Below are 15,250 nucleotides of genomic sequence, written 5' to 3'. Positions count from 1 at the left end.
AAAAAGGAAAGTATGTTGGTGTCAGTGAAGCTGAAAGGACTTCGACATCTGAGGAGCATTTTGGCATCAGACTTAAAGATGCAGAGTTTGGAGTAAGCACTGGTATTTTTGGTCTAACTTTGCTTTGGCCTAGTGTCTCCTCACTGTGTTCTCTTTCCTACTTTTTGGACAGTAGTGCATATCTTCTGTCATTATAAGTTGAAAGTGTTGAATATGGTTTTTGATTGTTAATTTTATAGCAGATTATAATTAAGAGATTTTATGAACCTACTCAGAGGAGACATACAACTTTGAGTTCAAACATTGTTGAGACTGTTGTATACAATGGGCTAATTTGAAGCTGCATAAAAAGAAATTTGCATTATGATTTTGCTACAAATTTATAGAGTACGGGGATGAAAGGTGGTAGCTTGATTGTAACCAGCATCCATAGAATCCCAGGGTGAGGCATTACTAGGAAGTGTGCCTTTCTTGGAAAATTGTGCCCTGTTTTAGGACGTGTGTCACTATGGAGGTGAATGTTGAGCTGGCATAAAGACTCAAGTCATGTTCAGTGTACTACACCACTTCCCATTATCTGTAGGATGAAAATTTACATCCTCATCCACTCTCAGCTCTTCATCAGCACCATGTCTTCTTGCATGTCACGGTGACTGGGCAGGATGATACTACACTAAACTTCTGAAACTATAATTAACAATCTAGCTAAATATTTTCCTTTGTAAGTGGTCAATGTGTACTCCACAACAATAGAAACTCTAACAGCATGCTCTCTGCTAATGAACACCAGTTTATGTGTGTTTTTGTTATAGAAAACTTTGCACCTAGATGGAGCTAAACCCATTCTATATGAGAGCACCCTGGTTGTTTTGGGGAGAATGCACAGGAGGAATTGTCACCTATCTTGTCATGTGCTGGTAGTTATTCGAATGTATGGTAGGAACTTCTCTGTAGTACATGATACTTATCCATCCCTGTGTATGGGTGAGCTGAAAGGAAGAGAAATATAACAAAAAGAGACACTTGCCTTTTGTGAATATTGTGACCATGATAATCAGACTAGGGGATAGGTAGAAAAGTTTAATAACGAATTGGGTTTATTTAAGTGGGCTTTAAGTTGATACATGTGAGTTATATAGTAGACCCTGATGTGTATATAGGAGAAAGGGCTGGTGCTTTCTAGGGAAGGCAGGGAATAGCAAGGAAGACCTGAAACAAATACATGTATGTATAGGTGAGACTTTATCTGTACACAATTTGATATAGAATAAGTCATGAACCAACGCTATGTGAAAGGCTTGGAGTTTATGTTTGTATACCTTACAGGCCCTGACAGCCAGTTGTATGTGTTCATGCATTTCTCTGTGTGTTTGTGTGTGGTCTTGACTTCAGGGGAGAGATGCATAACAGGTGCCACATGAGATTGTACGTGTTTCACTTACAAAAATATATTTATTAATATAACATAGTTAAAATACAATGGAAAAGAACATCTTGGTGACCAAAGCAATTAGGCCCCTTATGGATTACACTAACATCTCTTTCTTTGTAGCTTACACAAGGGTTCAGAGTTCACTCTGGAATGGGCATGACACAGATCCATAGTGCACTGAGTACATGGGAAATTTGCTTCCTCATCCATTTCCAGCCCTTGAATGATCTGGATGTAGAGGTTTTGGATCTAATCTGAGGCTGGTCATTGAACATATTGGGTTCTATGGATGCTTCCTCTGTCGGGAAGTCCATGTTATGAAACAATGTGGGTCTTCCATCCAAGGGTGATTCAAATAAGGAGAGATCACGAGGCAAGCTGTCCAGAGAATCCATGTTGTCTCCAATGTCCCCAGTAGAACACTGGATAACATTATTCACCAGGACACTTCCTTCTGGAACTGTATTTTCTGGACAGGGCTTCAGCTCCAGGCAGGAGTATTTGTTGAGCTTGATAAGACTTTGACATCTCTTATGTCTTCCTTCTTCACCCTCTTCTTTAGATTGTCTCTTCCCAACTTCTCTAATTGTTGGAAGGGCTGGTTCACTGGCTCTCCTCTTCAAAGGGAAAAGGGAGTGGTGAGCACCTATGTGGCTGCTCTTTAAACATGGATGCTCAGTTTGCTGATAACTGTCCTCACAGCTCAATTTGTGTTTTAGAATATTAAAAGTTGCTGTTACTTCATTTGGTTGCCTGTGTCTTAGGGATGACAAAATCTCTTCCAAGTCATAACCCATAGTGCACATAGTCTCAACAAGCCTTGGAAGGATATCTTTACTTGTAGGGGCTGTATGTTTTATAATGGGGCCCAGCCATGGTCTTTTCACAAGTTGACATATTGTTCTTCTCCTGTTGGTGGGGACCGTGAGTAATTGGGTAATGATGAATAAACAGGGTTTTGACAAGTCGAAGGGAATGGGATACATGGTGTTGGTGATGAGCCTGTGCATTCCACGTAATGTGTTTTCTGTGTATGGAAATTGTCCTGTGACCAGTACATATAGGACAACTCCCAAGCTCCACATGTCAACAGCCAGCCCATCATAAGGTTCCCTTGCCAAGATCTCTGGAGCCATATAGAGTAACAAACCACAGACTTTCTTTAACATCTGCCCCTCTTCGAGCTGAATGGTCAAACCAAAATCACAAAGCTTGACGTTGCCATCTCTATCAATAAGGATATTCTCCAATTTAATATCACGATGCGCAATGCGTCTTTGGTGAAGAAATTGCACCGCTGATACGACCTGTTGGAAGATGGGTCTAGCCTCCTGTTCCTTTACATACCCAATCTCACTGATAAACTCCTTCAGGTCTTTTCCTGCCACATACTCCATGACTATATAAGTCCTTGACCGTGTGTCAATGATGTGAAAAAATTTAATGATGTTACTGTGTTCCAGAGACTGAAGAATCTTTACTTCAGACTTGATCTCACATAGAGCATTGCTTTTTTTCTAAGGACCTTGACGGCAACCTTTGTTTTTGTGGGAATGTGGCAGGCAAGCTTCACCTCCCCAAAAGAACCTACAGCTAGAGGTGTTAAGATCCTGAAATCTTTTTGAAGGATGTTCGGGTCCAAGGAGGCAGGCATGATGTGTCCATTCAGTTTCACCAGTCTTTCTTGTTGACAGGCAATGCTAAAAAAACAAAATTTAATCAATCTTAAGATGAAGGTCTAGCACTATGAATTCATGGTCATCAAATCTTAGACATACCATACAAACCAAATGATGCACATCAGGGACATAGAAATACTAGAAGAGCCCAACAGTAGATAAGGAGTCACAGTAGAGATCAAAGAGGGATTCACTGATAAGTTCATGCAAATGCAAATACTTAGATCAGAGAAACAAAGATTTGGTTATTTTCAACAATGAATCAAAATGAAAATCCTTGACCAACCTAATCAAGTGATAAAAGATACACATTGAATTATAGTAAAAAGAGGTAATGTCCTACTCAAATTACAACCCAGTGGATGTTGTCTGGATCTTTCAATATTAAAACCTAAGTAATTTCAAAGATTGAAAGGAATTCCTAGACTTGTGTGAACATTGAAATAAGGAGAAAGGAAAACACTTAAACACATGATACATATGCAGCAAGTGTGGCTATGCACAAAAATGACTCCAGGTCAGGCAGATTCCAGACATCTGGGATTCTCTCAAAACTTAAGAATAAACAATTGACATAAGCTAGAGACATCAGAGAGGAAGGAAATCGATTGAGGAAATCCCTCTCTGAGGTACAGCTGCTATATATTTTCTCAATTAGTTGTTAATGTGGGTGGGTCCAGTGTAGTTAAATAGAACCCAGGACAACCATTTCAAGGATACTACCATTTGTCATATTTCTATACTAAAGCAGAGTGAGCAGGCTAGTAAGCAGCACCCTTCAATGGCCTCTACAACACCTCCTGCCTCAAGAATCCTATTCTGTTTGAGTTTCTGTCCTAAGTTTCATCAGAGATGAACAGCAGTAATGGAAGTGTAAGATGAATAAACCCTTTCCTCCCCATTACTCCTGTTGTTTGTGGTGTTTTGATAAAGGAATAGAAACCCTAACTATGACAAACACCTTAGTGAGAGAAAATGCTTTAAGGAAGAGGACGTAAAGGAAGGTATCTACACTGTTGCTTATGGCAGGATTACCCTGAGCCCATAACCAAATGAGCACAGTAAATAAAGTCTAAACTCCTTTACCTCATTAACTTATTGAGAACAATATTAATGAGAGTCATCGATACATCATATCCATCTCAGAATTCCACTCAAGACCTATTCATTATGCCTGGCAATGAAGGTTGACTGAGAAGCCAAGGAAAATGGCACTGGGTTTTGATTCTACTGCATGGACTGACTCTATGGGAGCATGGTTTGTTTGGATTTATAAACCTGGATGAAGTTGGTAGGGCCTTGGTTTTCTGACAGGGCTGGGACAAATGACTGCTCTTAGGACTAGAGAGGGAGGAGGAGGTGAGAAGGAGGAGGAAAAAAGGAGGTGAGGAGGAGGTGGAAATTTTTAATAAATAAATAAATAAATAAAAGATAAAATTACTAAGTCAAACACACAAAAAAAAGACCTATTCATTCGCAATCAAAATTGCCTCACTGTGGACCCAGAGAAGAATTCAAATTAAACAAATCAAACCTTAGCATAGCAGGTAAGTTGACTGTGGGGACGGTACCACTCTAAGCACAGTGAGTACGGAACCATTGTGTTATAATGAATGCAGCTACAACTAGATATAATTTGCAAGAAACAAAGCAGTTCCATGTACAGAAATAAGATAAATTTTGTGTTACTGGGGTCATGAGAAAAAAGGACTCTGAGGTTTTGTAAAAGTCACTGGATCAGTCACAAAGACAAACTGGATGGAGTTAAACAGTTCATGAAATACAGTCAAAGTACAGGACAAGCATGCATGGAAAGTTATAATCAAGTTTGTTATGTGTGGTATATCAATTGACATATTTTAACAGAACAAAATAATCAAAAGGGAAATAAAGGATTAAATTTTTTAAAAGAGACATTTAGATAATATTTAGCTAGGAAAGGGACAATAGATTCACAAATTAAACCCTAAAAGAAACAAAAAATTATAAATATAAATATAAACACCAAACAAAAATCGCAGAAAGCTAAACCAATCCATTGGGAATGAACATCTATATGTTGAGGTCCCATAGAATAGCGACTCCAAATCAATCAGGACCACTGTTACATCCCAACTGTTGTGTAAGCATCTAACAGTGACTCCAATGTACAAAGAAATGGCACAACTGCAGGTTGTGACCCTTTTGAACCAGTATCTGCTATTAATTATAATGCCTCTTTGTAAATCACCACAAGAAACCAATCAATCTTGTCTTCTCAAATCCGGAAGTGCCTTCTTTTTCTTAACTTTTATACTATAACAGAGCCTTGGTTATTATTAGCATGACTGTAATCAAGTCCCAGTTAAGAATCAATTCTATTCAGGTGATGGTGGCACACGCTTTTAATACCAGCACTCAGGAGGCAAAGGCAGGAGGAACTTTGGAGGTCCAGACAACTCTAGTCTACAAGAACTAATTCCTAGACAGACTCCAAAGATATGGCAATACCCTGTCTCAAAACATGAACAATCAAGCAAACAAACAATCAAAAGAATCAGTTCATGCAAGGAATGGTTTTTCAGCACTCAGAATTTCAACAACATAGAAACCCAGGTCCTGGAAATGTCTTGTTACGTGGCTGGTGACATTACATTAGAAATTATTCACCAATGGCTTACTTCCTATAAAGTTTTGCCTCTATGACTTCCAAAGCTTTCCAATCAGTACTAGCTAATTGTCACTTAGTGCTCAAGGACCTGAGATACTGCTAAGAACACCACTGTGGTAGTTTTAATGAGACAGATCCCAACAGTATTGGGTATTTGAGCACCAGTTTGGGTCCCATTTGGGTAATTTCATGTGGTAGGGCCTTCTTGCCTTATTAATCAGAGTTCTCTAAACAACAGAGCACCATATACAACAGTAACATCAACCTCCCTCCCCCTCAGAATTTATTGGAATCACTTACAGGCTGCTGTCCAGGTAATCTGACAATGGCTGGCTATGAACTGAAATGTCAAAAATTTCAGGAGGTGCTCAGTCCAGAGTGCTTTCTCTCTTGGCTGGTCTTCAGTATCTGCTGGAATCCCACAGAAGTTGGCTCTTATTCCCATGAAAGAATGTAGATGCTAACCAGGTAAGGGCCAGAGAGAAATGAGCAAAAGCCTCGTCTTAGGTGTTTATATAGACTTCCAGGATAAGGCGTGGCCAAAATTAAAGGTGTGTCTTCTGGCGCCATGAACTGGATTAAAGGATTATCTTCCCACCAAATCCACTCTTCAAAGGAGCGTCTTTCCCTCGTTGAAATTCAGAACAAACCATTCAGAACAAAACAAATCATCAAAAATTATCTATTACAGGTATGCTTCCTTTTCTGGATTGCTGTTCACTCCAGATGTAGTCAAGTTGGCAACCAAAAGTAACCATCTTAATGGCAGAATTCCTTCAGTGGCTTTGACCTTGAGAATAAGGAGCCTAGCCTTCATCATTTGCTCTCTCTGCTTTCCGATTTAATTAGAGATGTTAGTGGTTCAGCTCCCCACTCAAGCCTTTAGAAAACTGCCATGTCTCACACAACCTGTTCTTCTTCCCAGTCAGTCTTACAATGCAATTAGTCATTTGATTATATCTTTTCTTTCTTTTCTTTCTTGCATTCCTTTCTTGGTTCATTGGCTTTTTGCGTCCTTGGATTTTTACTTTTTGGTTTAGAGAGATTTTTTTGTGTATCATCTGTGATTGTCTGGGAATTCAATTTGTAAGCCAGGTTAGCCTTGAACTCACAGTCAGATGTGGATGACACTGCCTGAAGAATGCTGGGATAAAGGTGTAGTCACTACCAACTGACCTTTTTTGCTTTCTTATGGACGATAAATACCAGATCATCACTGGGACTCATCTCAGATAACCCGCTGTTGCCCACAGAAAGTGTGATTCTATTGTTGACCAGGCTTTGGTGTAATTTGAGAGTTGGGTGGTTTGAGAGTTGGGTGGTTGAGAATTGGGTGTTTTCTGAATATGTAGTTCCAGGTCAGTGGGAAAAACAGCCCCCCTTGGTGGAACCGCCAGGTAGAACGTTTTTGGGCCCAATAACCCTCTCCAACACAATCATCTGACTCAGACCAAATGAAATAAAAAATAAGAAAAAAAAGCCCACGTGCATGAATGCCAGCATTCCTGGGTGACCCACAAGGTCCTAAGAGAGTACTTGGGGAACTAAGGCCTTCAAACTTTTAGTATTGTTGGACATTAAGCCCCACCAAGGAGGAGGTTGCCCCAAGAGACACTCTCAGTGTGGTTGATACAACAATAAGACGAATTTTTAATCTGCTGCCTTGGCAGAGAACCCTCAGGCTGGATAGGAGAAGGATCCCTGCTTTGTCTATTACAGGCCCTTATATTTTTTTATTATTACAAATTTTGACTTCCTACCCTTTTCCCTTTTTACTCCCTTTCACCACCCTCCCTCGCCAATCCAAAGAGCAGTCAGGGTTCCCTGTCCTGTGGGAAGTCCAACATTCTCCCCTTCCATTAGGTCTAGGAAGGTGAGCATCCAAACAGACTAGGTTCCCACAAAGCCAGTACTTGCTGTAGAATCAAATCCCAGTCCCATTGTCCTTGGTTTCTCAGTCAGCCCTCATTGTCAGCCACATTCAGAGTGTTAGGTTTAATCACCTGCTCCATCAGTCCCAGTCCAGCTGGCCTTGGTGAATTCCCATTAGATCAGCCCCACCTTTACATTGGGTGGGTCCTGATTTCCTTGCTCTTGATCTCTCTCCTTCTGCTCCTCATTTGGACCTTGGAAGCTCAGTCCAGTGCTCCAATGTGAGTCTCTGTCTCTCTCTTAATCCATCGCCAGTTGATGGTTCTATGGTGATATGCAAGATATTCTTCAGTGTAGCTATAGGATGGGGCCAGTTCTAGCGCCCTCTCCACAGATGCTCTAGGAACAAGCTGGGGAAATCTCCTTGGACACCTGTGAACCCCTCTAGAGTTCAGTCTCTTGTCAACCCTAAAATGGCTCCCTTAATTAAGATCTATACTTCCCTGCTCCCATATCCATTCCTCCTCAATCCCAACTGTCCATTTCCCCAAAACTCTAGCCATCTTCCCCTTCTCACTTCTCTCTCCATATCTCCCCGTACCCCCACCCCACCCCCACCTCCTAGCTCTCAAATTTTGCCTGGCAATCTTGTCTACTTCCAATATCCAGGAGGTTAAATACATGTTTTTCTTTGGGTTCACTTTCCTATTTAGCTTTGTTAGGATCATGAATTATAGGCTCAATGCATTTTATTTATGGTGAGAATCCACTAATGAGTGAGTACATACCATATTCCTCTTTTTGGTCTGGGTTACCTCACTCAGTAAAGTGTTTTCTATTTCCATCCATTTGTATGCAAAATTCAAGATGTCATTGTTTTTTACCGCTGAGTAGTACTCTAAAGCATATATATTCCACAATTTACCCATTCTTCCATTGAGGGGCATCTAGGTTTTCTCCATGTTCTGGCTATCACAAACAATGCTGCTATGAACATAGTTGAACAAATGCTTTTGTAATATGATAGGGCATCTCTTGGGTATATTCCCAGGAGTAGTATTGCTGGATCCTGGGAGAGGATGATCCCGAATTTCCTGAGAAAATGCCACAGTGATTTCCAAAGTGGTTGCACAAGTTTACAAAAAAAATATATAGATCCTCCTGGAAATTAGAAGGAAACATGATTGCCAGGCAAAAGTTTGGAGCATGAGGGTGGGGGCAGGGGTGGGATAAAGATGGGGGAAGGGGAGAGGGTGGAAAGAAGGGAGAAAAGAAAGATTGGAGAGAACTTGGGGGAGGGAGAGGGTGGAGATGGAGGAAGGGTGGATATAGGAGCAGAAAAGAAGCTATCTACATTAAGGAAGCCATTTAAGGGTTGGCAAGAGATTTGCCTCTAGAGGGGATCCCAGGTGTCCACAGGGATATTCCCAACTAGGTCCTTGGGCAGCAGAGGAGAGGGTGCCTAAACTGGCCTTGCCCCACTATCACACTGATAATTTTCTCGAATATCACCGTAGAATCTTCATCTGGCAAGGGATGGAGATGGAGACAATAGACCCTCATCAGAGCAATGGACTTAGTTCCCCATGTACAGTTGTAGAGCAGAAAGAGGGAGAGGAAGAGCAAGGAAGTCAGCACCTCGAGGGGTTGGTCCAGTCACTCATACAGTGTGCCTGAGCCAATGGGAACTCACCAAAGCCTAATCTACAAGTGTTAGTTCCAGGACAGGCTCCAAAGCTACAGCGAATCCCTGTCTCACGAAATCAAAGAGAAAGAGAGAGAGAGATTAAGTCACCTGAAATAGAATTTATCTAAGGAAGTACTGCCTCCCAAATATCCCAAAGATAAGTAGTATGAAAACCATGCTTGTTAGAGACTTTTCAGATAAAATGTAAAGATCACCATAGAGCCTTCATCCAGCTCCTGATTTAGGCAGAGGCAGAAACCCACATCAGATCACTGGACTGAATCCCCTACATCCTGTTGAGCAATGAAAGGAATGAGAATATGAGCAAAGAGGTCAAGACCATGATGGGTTCACCCACTAAAACAGCTAGCCTTAGCTTATGGGAGCTCACCAACTTCAATTTGACTAGGAAGGAATGAACATGGGGCCAAACTAGTCCCGTTGAATGTGATTGACAGTTGCATGGCTAGGAAAGGCTTAGGGGCCACTGGCAATGGCACCAGGACTTATAGCTACTTCAGGTACTGGATTTTGGGATTCCTAGTCTCCTGGAATGTATACCTTTCTCAGCCTATGTACAGTAGGAAGGGCCTTGGACTTTCCAAAAGGCAACATGTGATATATATATATATATATATATATATATATATATATATATATATATATATATATCACCTCTGAGTAATAGATAGTCGTGGGTTGGGAGGGTGTATAGAGGGAATGGGAAGTGGGAAGGGAGCAGGAACTTGGACTGGTATTTCTTTTAAAAAAAATACTTCTAATAAATTTAAAGAGACATAAAATGTAAATGATTGTTCACCTGCATTAAGTAGCCATTAATCCATATTCATATAAAAAAAGAAAGAATCTGATTTACTGAGCCAAAACCATCCCTTAACTTTACCAAAGATCAGGCTTCCAGTACACTGCTCAAGGGGCCATTATATGACCACAATCAGCATTAATTTCCAATGTACCATAAAATATATTACTTTTTGAACCACTTCATATTAAACCTGTTTAAAAAGCAGTTGTGTGTAAAGGTCTTCAGTGTTCATTAAGATGGATTTGAACTCTGTCTGCAGACCCACAGGGCGTTGTCCTTGTATCCCCTTGACAAACCATCCTAAAATTTTGGATTACACCATTCCAGCACCACAGAGTTCTAAAATTACTAGTCGAAGTCATATCATGGACTTTCAATTGCTGGAACAAAAATAAGAGGATTTGCGTGAGGAGTGTGACTCTCCCTTCAGATCAGAAGAGGAGGGGCAGTGTCCTGTGCACATAGCACTGGCAAACAGACTAGGCAATACCTAGATCACAGACTAATGTTTTAGCAGTGAGCTGCAGAGCTCTAGATCATAGAGAAGAACCGGATGGGGTATGGCAAGTGACTGTCTGTGTAATTTCCCTGCATGTATTAATTCCTTCCATGTGAATAGTGATATATTATTGGTGGGCTTACAATATTGGGATAGTACCTTTAACCACTGAGTATTCAGTTCCAAGTAGCAGACTCTCCCATGCAGATGTGTGAAATCCAATGGACTCAGTTAAGTCTGCTGAGAAGTTTGAGACACAGGCCATTGGCTGTCACTCTTTGTCAGCTTACAGGAACTCAGCAGCTAAAATTTTACATGGGACAAAGACATAAAGTTATACAGACAAAGGCCTGGCCTTTTCTCAACAAGGAAAGTTCCTACTCTTTTTCAAACGGGGAGAGGGTTAAAAGGGAGGAGATTGGCAGGGAAGTGAGCAGAAAAAAAACTGTAGAGCTCAATAAAAATCAATTAAAGAAACAATCTCCAATCCCAGGAAACCTACACAACAACAAGGAGCCTATGAGAGACACACATGGATCTTAACTACATGACAATTAGAAAAGTATAAATCTCCTGAGAAAATTGATAGCATGGGGACCTTGGGACGGGGAGAAGGGGAGAGCAGAGAAAAATATATAGCTCAATAAAAACAGTAAAACACAACAGAATTCCATCTTATTTTTATTAAGAGGAAATGAGTTATGAATTTATACATTTATAACATTTTAGGGCAGTGATTCTCACCATATAGGTCATAAACCTAGAGGCTCAAAAATTCTATACAAGGCTTCACCTTGTCCATCAGAAAATACACATGTTTATTTTATGACTTATAACTGTAGCAGACTTAGACTTCTGAAGTTTCAATGGAGATACTTTTCTAGTTGGTGGTCACCGCAATAATAGTAACTGTATTAAAGTGTTACGGTATTAGGGGGATTGAGAAATACTTTATTAGACCAATGTCTCCTATTGCTGAGGCTTGCCTCACAGTGGGAAGTTGAACATTGCTTTGAGTACCTGTGTCTGATTTTGCAGCTCAGTGCTGGAAAGACAGCCCTAGGCTTCCTTCCATGCTGGTTTTATTTCCAGGATTTCCTCAATTGGTATGTCCTTTATTTCTTCTACTTCAATTTTCAGTTCCTGAACAGTTTTTTTTATTTCCATCAATTGTTCTTTTGTAGTTTCTTATCTTTATTTTGGGGGGTTTATCAGTTTCCTGCAATCGTTTGTGCTTCCTGCCTTTTGTCAAGGCATTTATTGATTTCTTACAACTCTTTGTGGTTTTCTGAATTTATTTAAAGGATTTGTTTATTTGCCGATTAGGGACCTGTCATCTGGGTGTACTTTGTTTTATGATCTTTTTCTTGTAGTTGAGCTATGTTGAAACGTTCTGGAATTGTTATGAACGGATAGACGGACTGTGGTGGTGACACAGTTCTCTGGCTATTGTGAATTATGTTCCTATGCTGGTGTCTAGGAATCTGGTTTTGGAGTGACTAAGTCTAAATGCTGATTGTTTGGGTTTGTCCTGGTTGGCAAAAGTGAACGGCTTTCTGTTTATTGCATGAAAGGTCCCATGTGGGCTTGTCATGTCACTTAGCAAATGTTCTTCTTGGCAGTGACCCGATGGAGGTTTGTAACAACCAGTTACTTGAGATTCAGGGGATCTGACACCATCTTCTCTGTGTGTCACCTGTACACACATGGCAAATGTTCCTCCTCACACATACAAACATACATGTGAAAGTGGGAATAGACTGTTTTCAAAAGTGTTTGTGATGTATAAGGCATTCAGAGCAAAACAAGTTGCTATGGTTGCCTAATAAAAATCATACAATGTTTATTGAAAAATCTGTTATCTTGCATTTGATATAGAGAGGCCTTAATTTTCTCCCTCTGTCTCCTATGGAGAATTATCAGGTTTTTCCTTTATCCAATATGGAGCATAACTTCAATTCTTCACAGTTGGAATTGCTTATCTCTTGTTCTCATGCCTCCTTCCTCTCAGCTTCCTAAAGTATTGCCACAACTCTTAGAAATGAGGGCGCTGTGGTATTGATGATCCTGCTTCAATCCCTCTCCCTAGACTGTTCTCTTTAACTCCTGATATGATCTGTTTTTTAGCATTTCTCTTTGACACTTATGTTTAAAATCATTCTCTCCAGAACAGTTATTCAGATTTATAATGTCATGAACTTCTGTGACTCTTTCCAGGCTAGTTACAAAATACACTGATATTGCTACTTTCTGTTCTTAAGTATCCTTAATTTATGGTCACAGTTGAAACAGGAGAGCCTTTAGAAGCTGAAACAGGATCACAGTATATTTTTCAAAACATCTTGTCTGCCTCACCCAAAGCAGAATATTCAGAGGGAAGTTTTCTTTTGAAACAGCTATTTCATCTGTATCATTGAGAAAATGAAAGTGGAGGCAACCAGCAACATGGGTTTTATTATGAAGGCAAGGAGAACAGATTGCACCCGTGCTCCTTTGGGCATGCCTAGAGTTATGCAGGGAACTGTCCATAGGCTAGCCAAATTGTGTCCAGTTCTCCACTGATAGAGACCATCTTTAACAAAAATAGCACTCACTTACCGGGGGAGGGGCTTGGGGATTAGAAAAGGAAGTAGAGAGGACTAAGATAATAGTGAAAACCATGAAACAGAAAACATTGGATAGTACGGGCTTAAAGTCATGAAAAGTCTGTTTTATGGAGAAAATCTTTTTTTTTTGTTTTTTTTTAGAAAGTAATTTTATTAAATTATAAAAGTTTCCATTTACGCCCCTCTTCCCAACACCCTCCCACTCCCCCCACTCCCTCTCCTCCTCCCTCTTTGTCCCTAAGGGCAGTCAGGGTTTCCTGCCCTGTGGGAAGTTCAAGTTCCTCCCCCCTCCCTCCAGGTCCAGGAAGGTGAGTATCCAAACAGACTGGATCCCAAAAATCCAGTATATGCAGAGGAAACTAGTCCCAGTGTCATTGTCAATGGCTTTTCAGAAAGACTCCGGGCCAGCCACATTCAGAGAATCTGGTTGGATGTAGATTCAGAGGGCAGTTGTGTGAAGAAACGGAGTCAGGATATGTCAAGGTGTTTAGCAGCATTGAAGAGAAGGCTCTTCCTCAGCATTGGATGCCTAGAAAGTTCTCCATCCCGCAATGCCTTCAGAATATGGTAGTAATAGAGAAAGAGATTCTTATGCTAAGGAAACAACTTCATTCTGAATCTGCTGCAGCTCTGTTCCAAGCATGGCACGGGCCATTACAATATTGGGGTGAAGACTGAGGTTCTATTGGTCCAGTACATAAAAAGGATGCAAAATTTTAGGTCATGGACTCTTAGTCTGTGATTTCAGTTCAGTTCTGTTAGAGGCATCTGTGTTTGAAAAAAAATACATATTTAGACTTCGTCTCCCCTCAAAATATCAATCTAATAAAGGAAAACAAAGATATACCTGCCTCTACCTTCAACATGCTGGTATTAAAGTCATGAGTCAATATTTATTATAGTCTATTATATTTTGTTTTTAGTAATATGTCAAACAATTTCTATGATGTTTACTGAGAACTGCATTTCTTTTGCAAGGTGAATCTGATTTAAAGGTTGAAGAAATGACAGAGGTGAACTTCCTATTCAGTTTCATTCTGTAGTGATGTGGTAATGGTGTAAAAAAAGTCCCTGTCATGAAACAAATGCAAGAAGCACCAGAATTAGAAGATTATACTCTATGCATTTACAATGTTGTTGGTATCACATCTTTTGTTTTTCATATGTATGGGATATTTTAGATATGGGATGTTTTAGAATGCAGTGACCTATGATGATGTGCATGTGAACTTCACTCAGGAAGAGTGGGCTTTGCTGGACCCTTCCCAGAAAAATCTCTACAAGGATGTGATGCTGGAGACCTTCAGGAACCTGACTGCTATTGGTAAGATGGTGAAAATTTCTTTGTCTTTTAACATAAGAGGACAAGTGTTTCCTGGTTATTGAGGATCTTCTGTAATATGGATTGATAAAGAGGAAGGGTGTGGTAAATAAATCATGCATGGTCTCTCTTAGGGTCCTCTACTGCCTACAGTCTCTTGCATTGTAAATTGTAGACTGGTCTCGCTTTGCTTTATGTCTAAAAGCTCATATGAGTGAGTACATATTATATTTTCTTTCTGGGCCTTGGTTACCTCACTCAATATGGTATTTTCAAGATCCAACCATTTACCCACAAATTTCAAGATATCATTTTTTCCACTGAATAGTACTTCCCTGTGTAAATGCACCTCATTTTCCTTCTCCATTCTTCAGCTGACATGCAATTATTTTGTTTCTAGTTTCTGGCTATGAAAAATAATGCTGCTATGAACATAGTTAAGCACAAATCCTTGTGGTGTAAGTAAACGTACCTTGGGTATATCCCCAAAAATGGTACTGCTAGGTCTTGAAGTAGGTTGTTCCCTAATTTTTAAAAGAATCAACTTCCTTGTAAGTACCCTTTCCCTTTAAAAGACAAGCTCCACCCATTCCCAATCTCTTTCTTCCCACTGTGGCACATTTACCTTGGACACCTTTCTCTCTGCCTGCATTTCTTCTGAAGAGGCAAATGTGGGCC

The 15,250-nt window shown here is 40.2% G+C and overlaps 2 protein-coding genes across 2 annotated transcripts; one reads left to right on the top strand and one right to left on the bottom strand.

The window, feature by feature from the left end:
• Positions 1–1,572: 1,572 nt before the first annotated feature.
• On the bottom strand, positions 1,573–3,086 carry LOC146890788 (sperm motility kinase-like). Its single transcript, XM_087897807.1, is given in 2 exon segments — positions 1,573–2,951; positions 2,954–3,086. Coding segments are annotated over 2 exon segments (1,512 nt in total).
• Positions 3,087–12,274: 9,188 nt separating this feature from the next.
• LOC148119132 (zinc finger protein 120-like) lies at positions 12,275–14,637 on the top strand. The gene is made up of 2 exons (XM_087897806.1): positions 12,275–12,284; positions 14,456–14,637. The coding sequence occupies exons 1-2, from the start codon at positions 12,275–12,277 to the stop codon at positions 14,635–14,637; spliced, it is 192 nt and encodes a 63-aa protein (XP_087753932.1).
• Positions 14,638–15,250: the final 613 nt, after the last annotated feature.

Source organism: Myodes glareolus, chromosome 18, assembly GCF_982192425.1.
Source record: "Myodes glareolus chromosome 18, mMyoGla1.1, whole genome shotgun sequence".
NCBI lineage: Eukaryota > Metazoa > Chordata > Mammalia > Rodentia > Cricetidae > Myodes > Myodes glareolus.
This window is presented reverse-complemented; position numbering and strand designations above follow the sequence as displayed.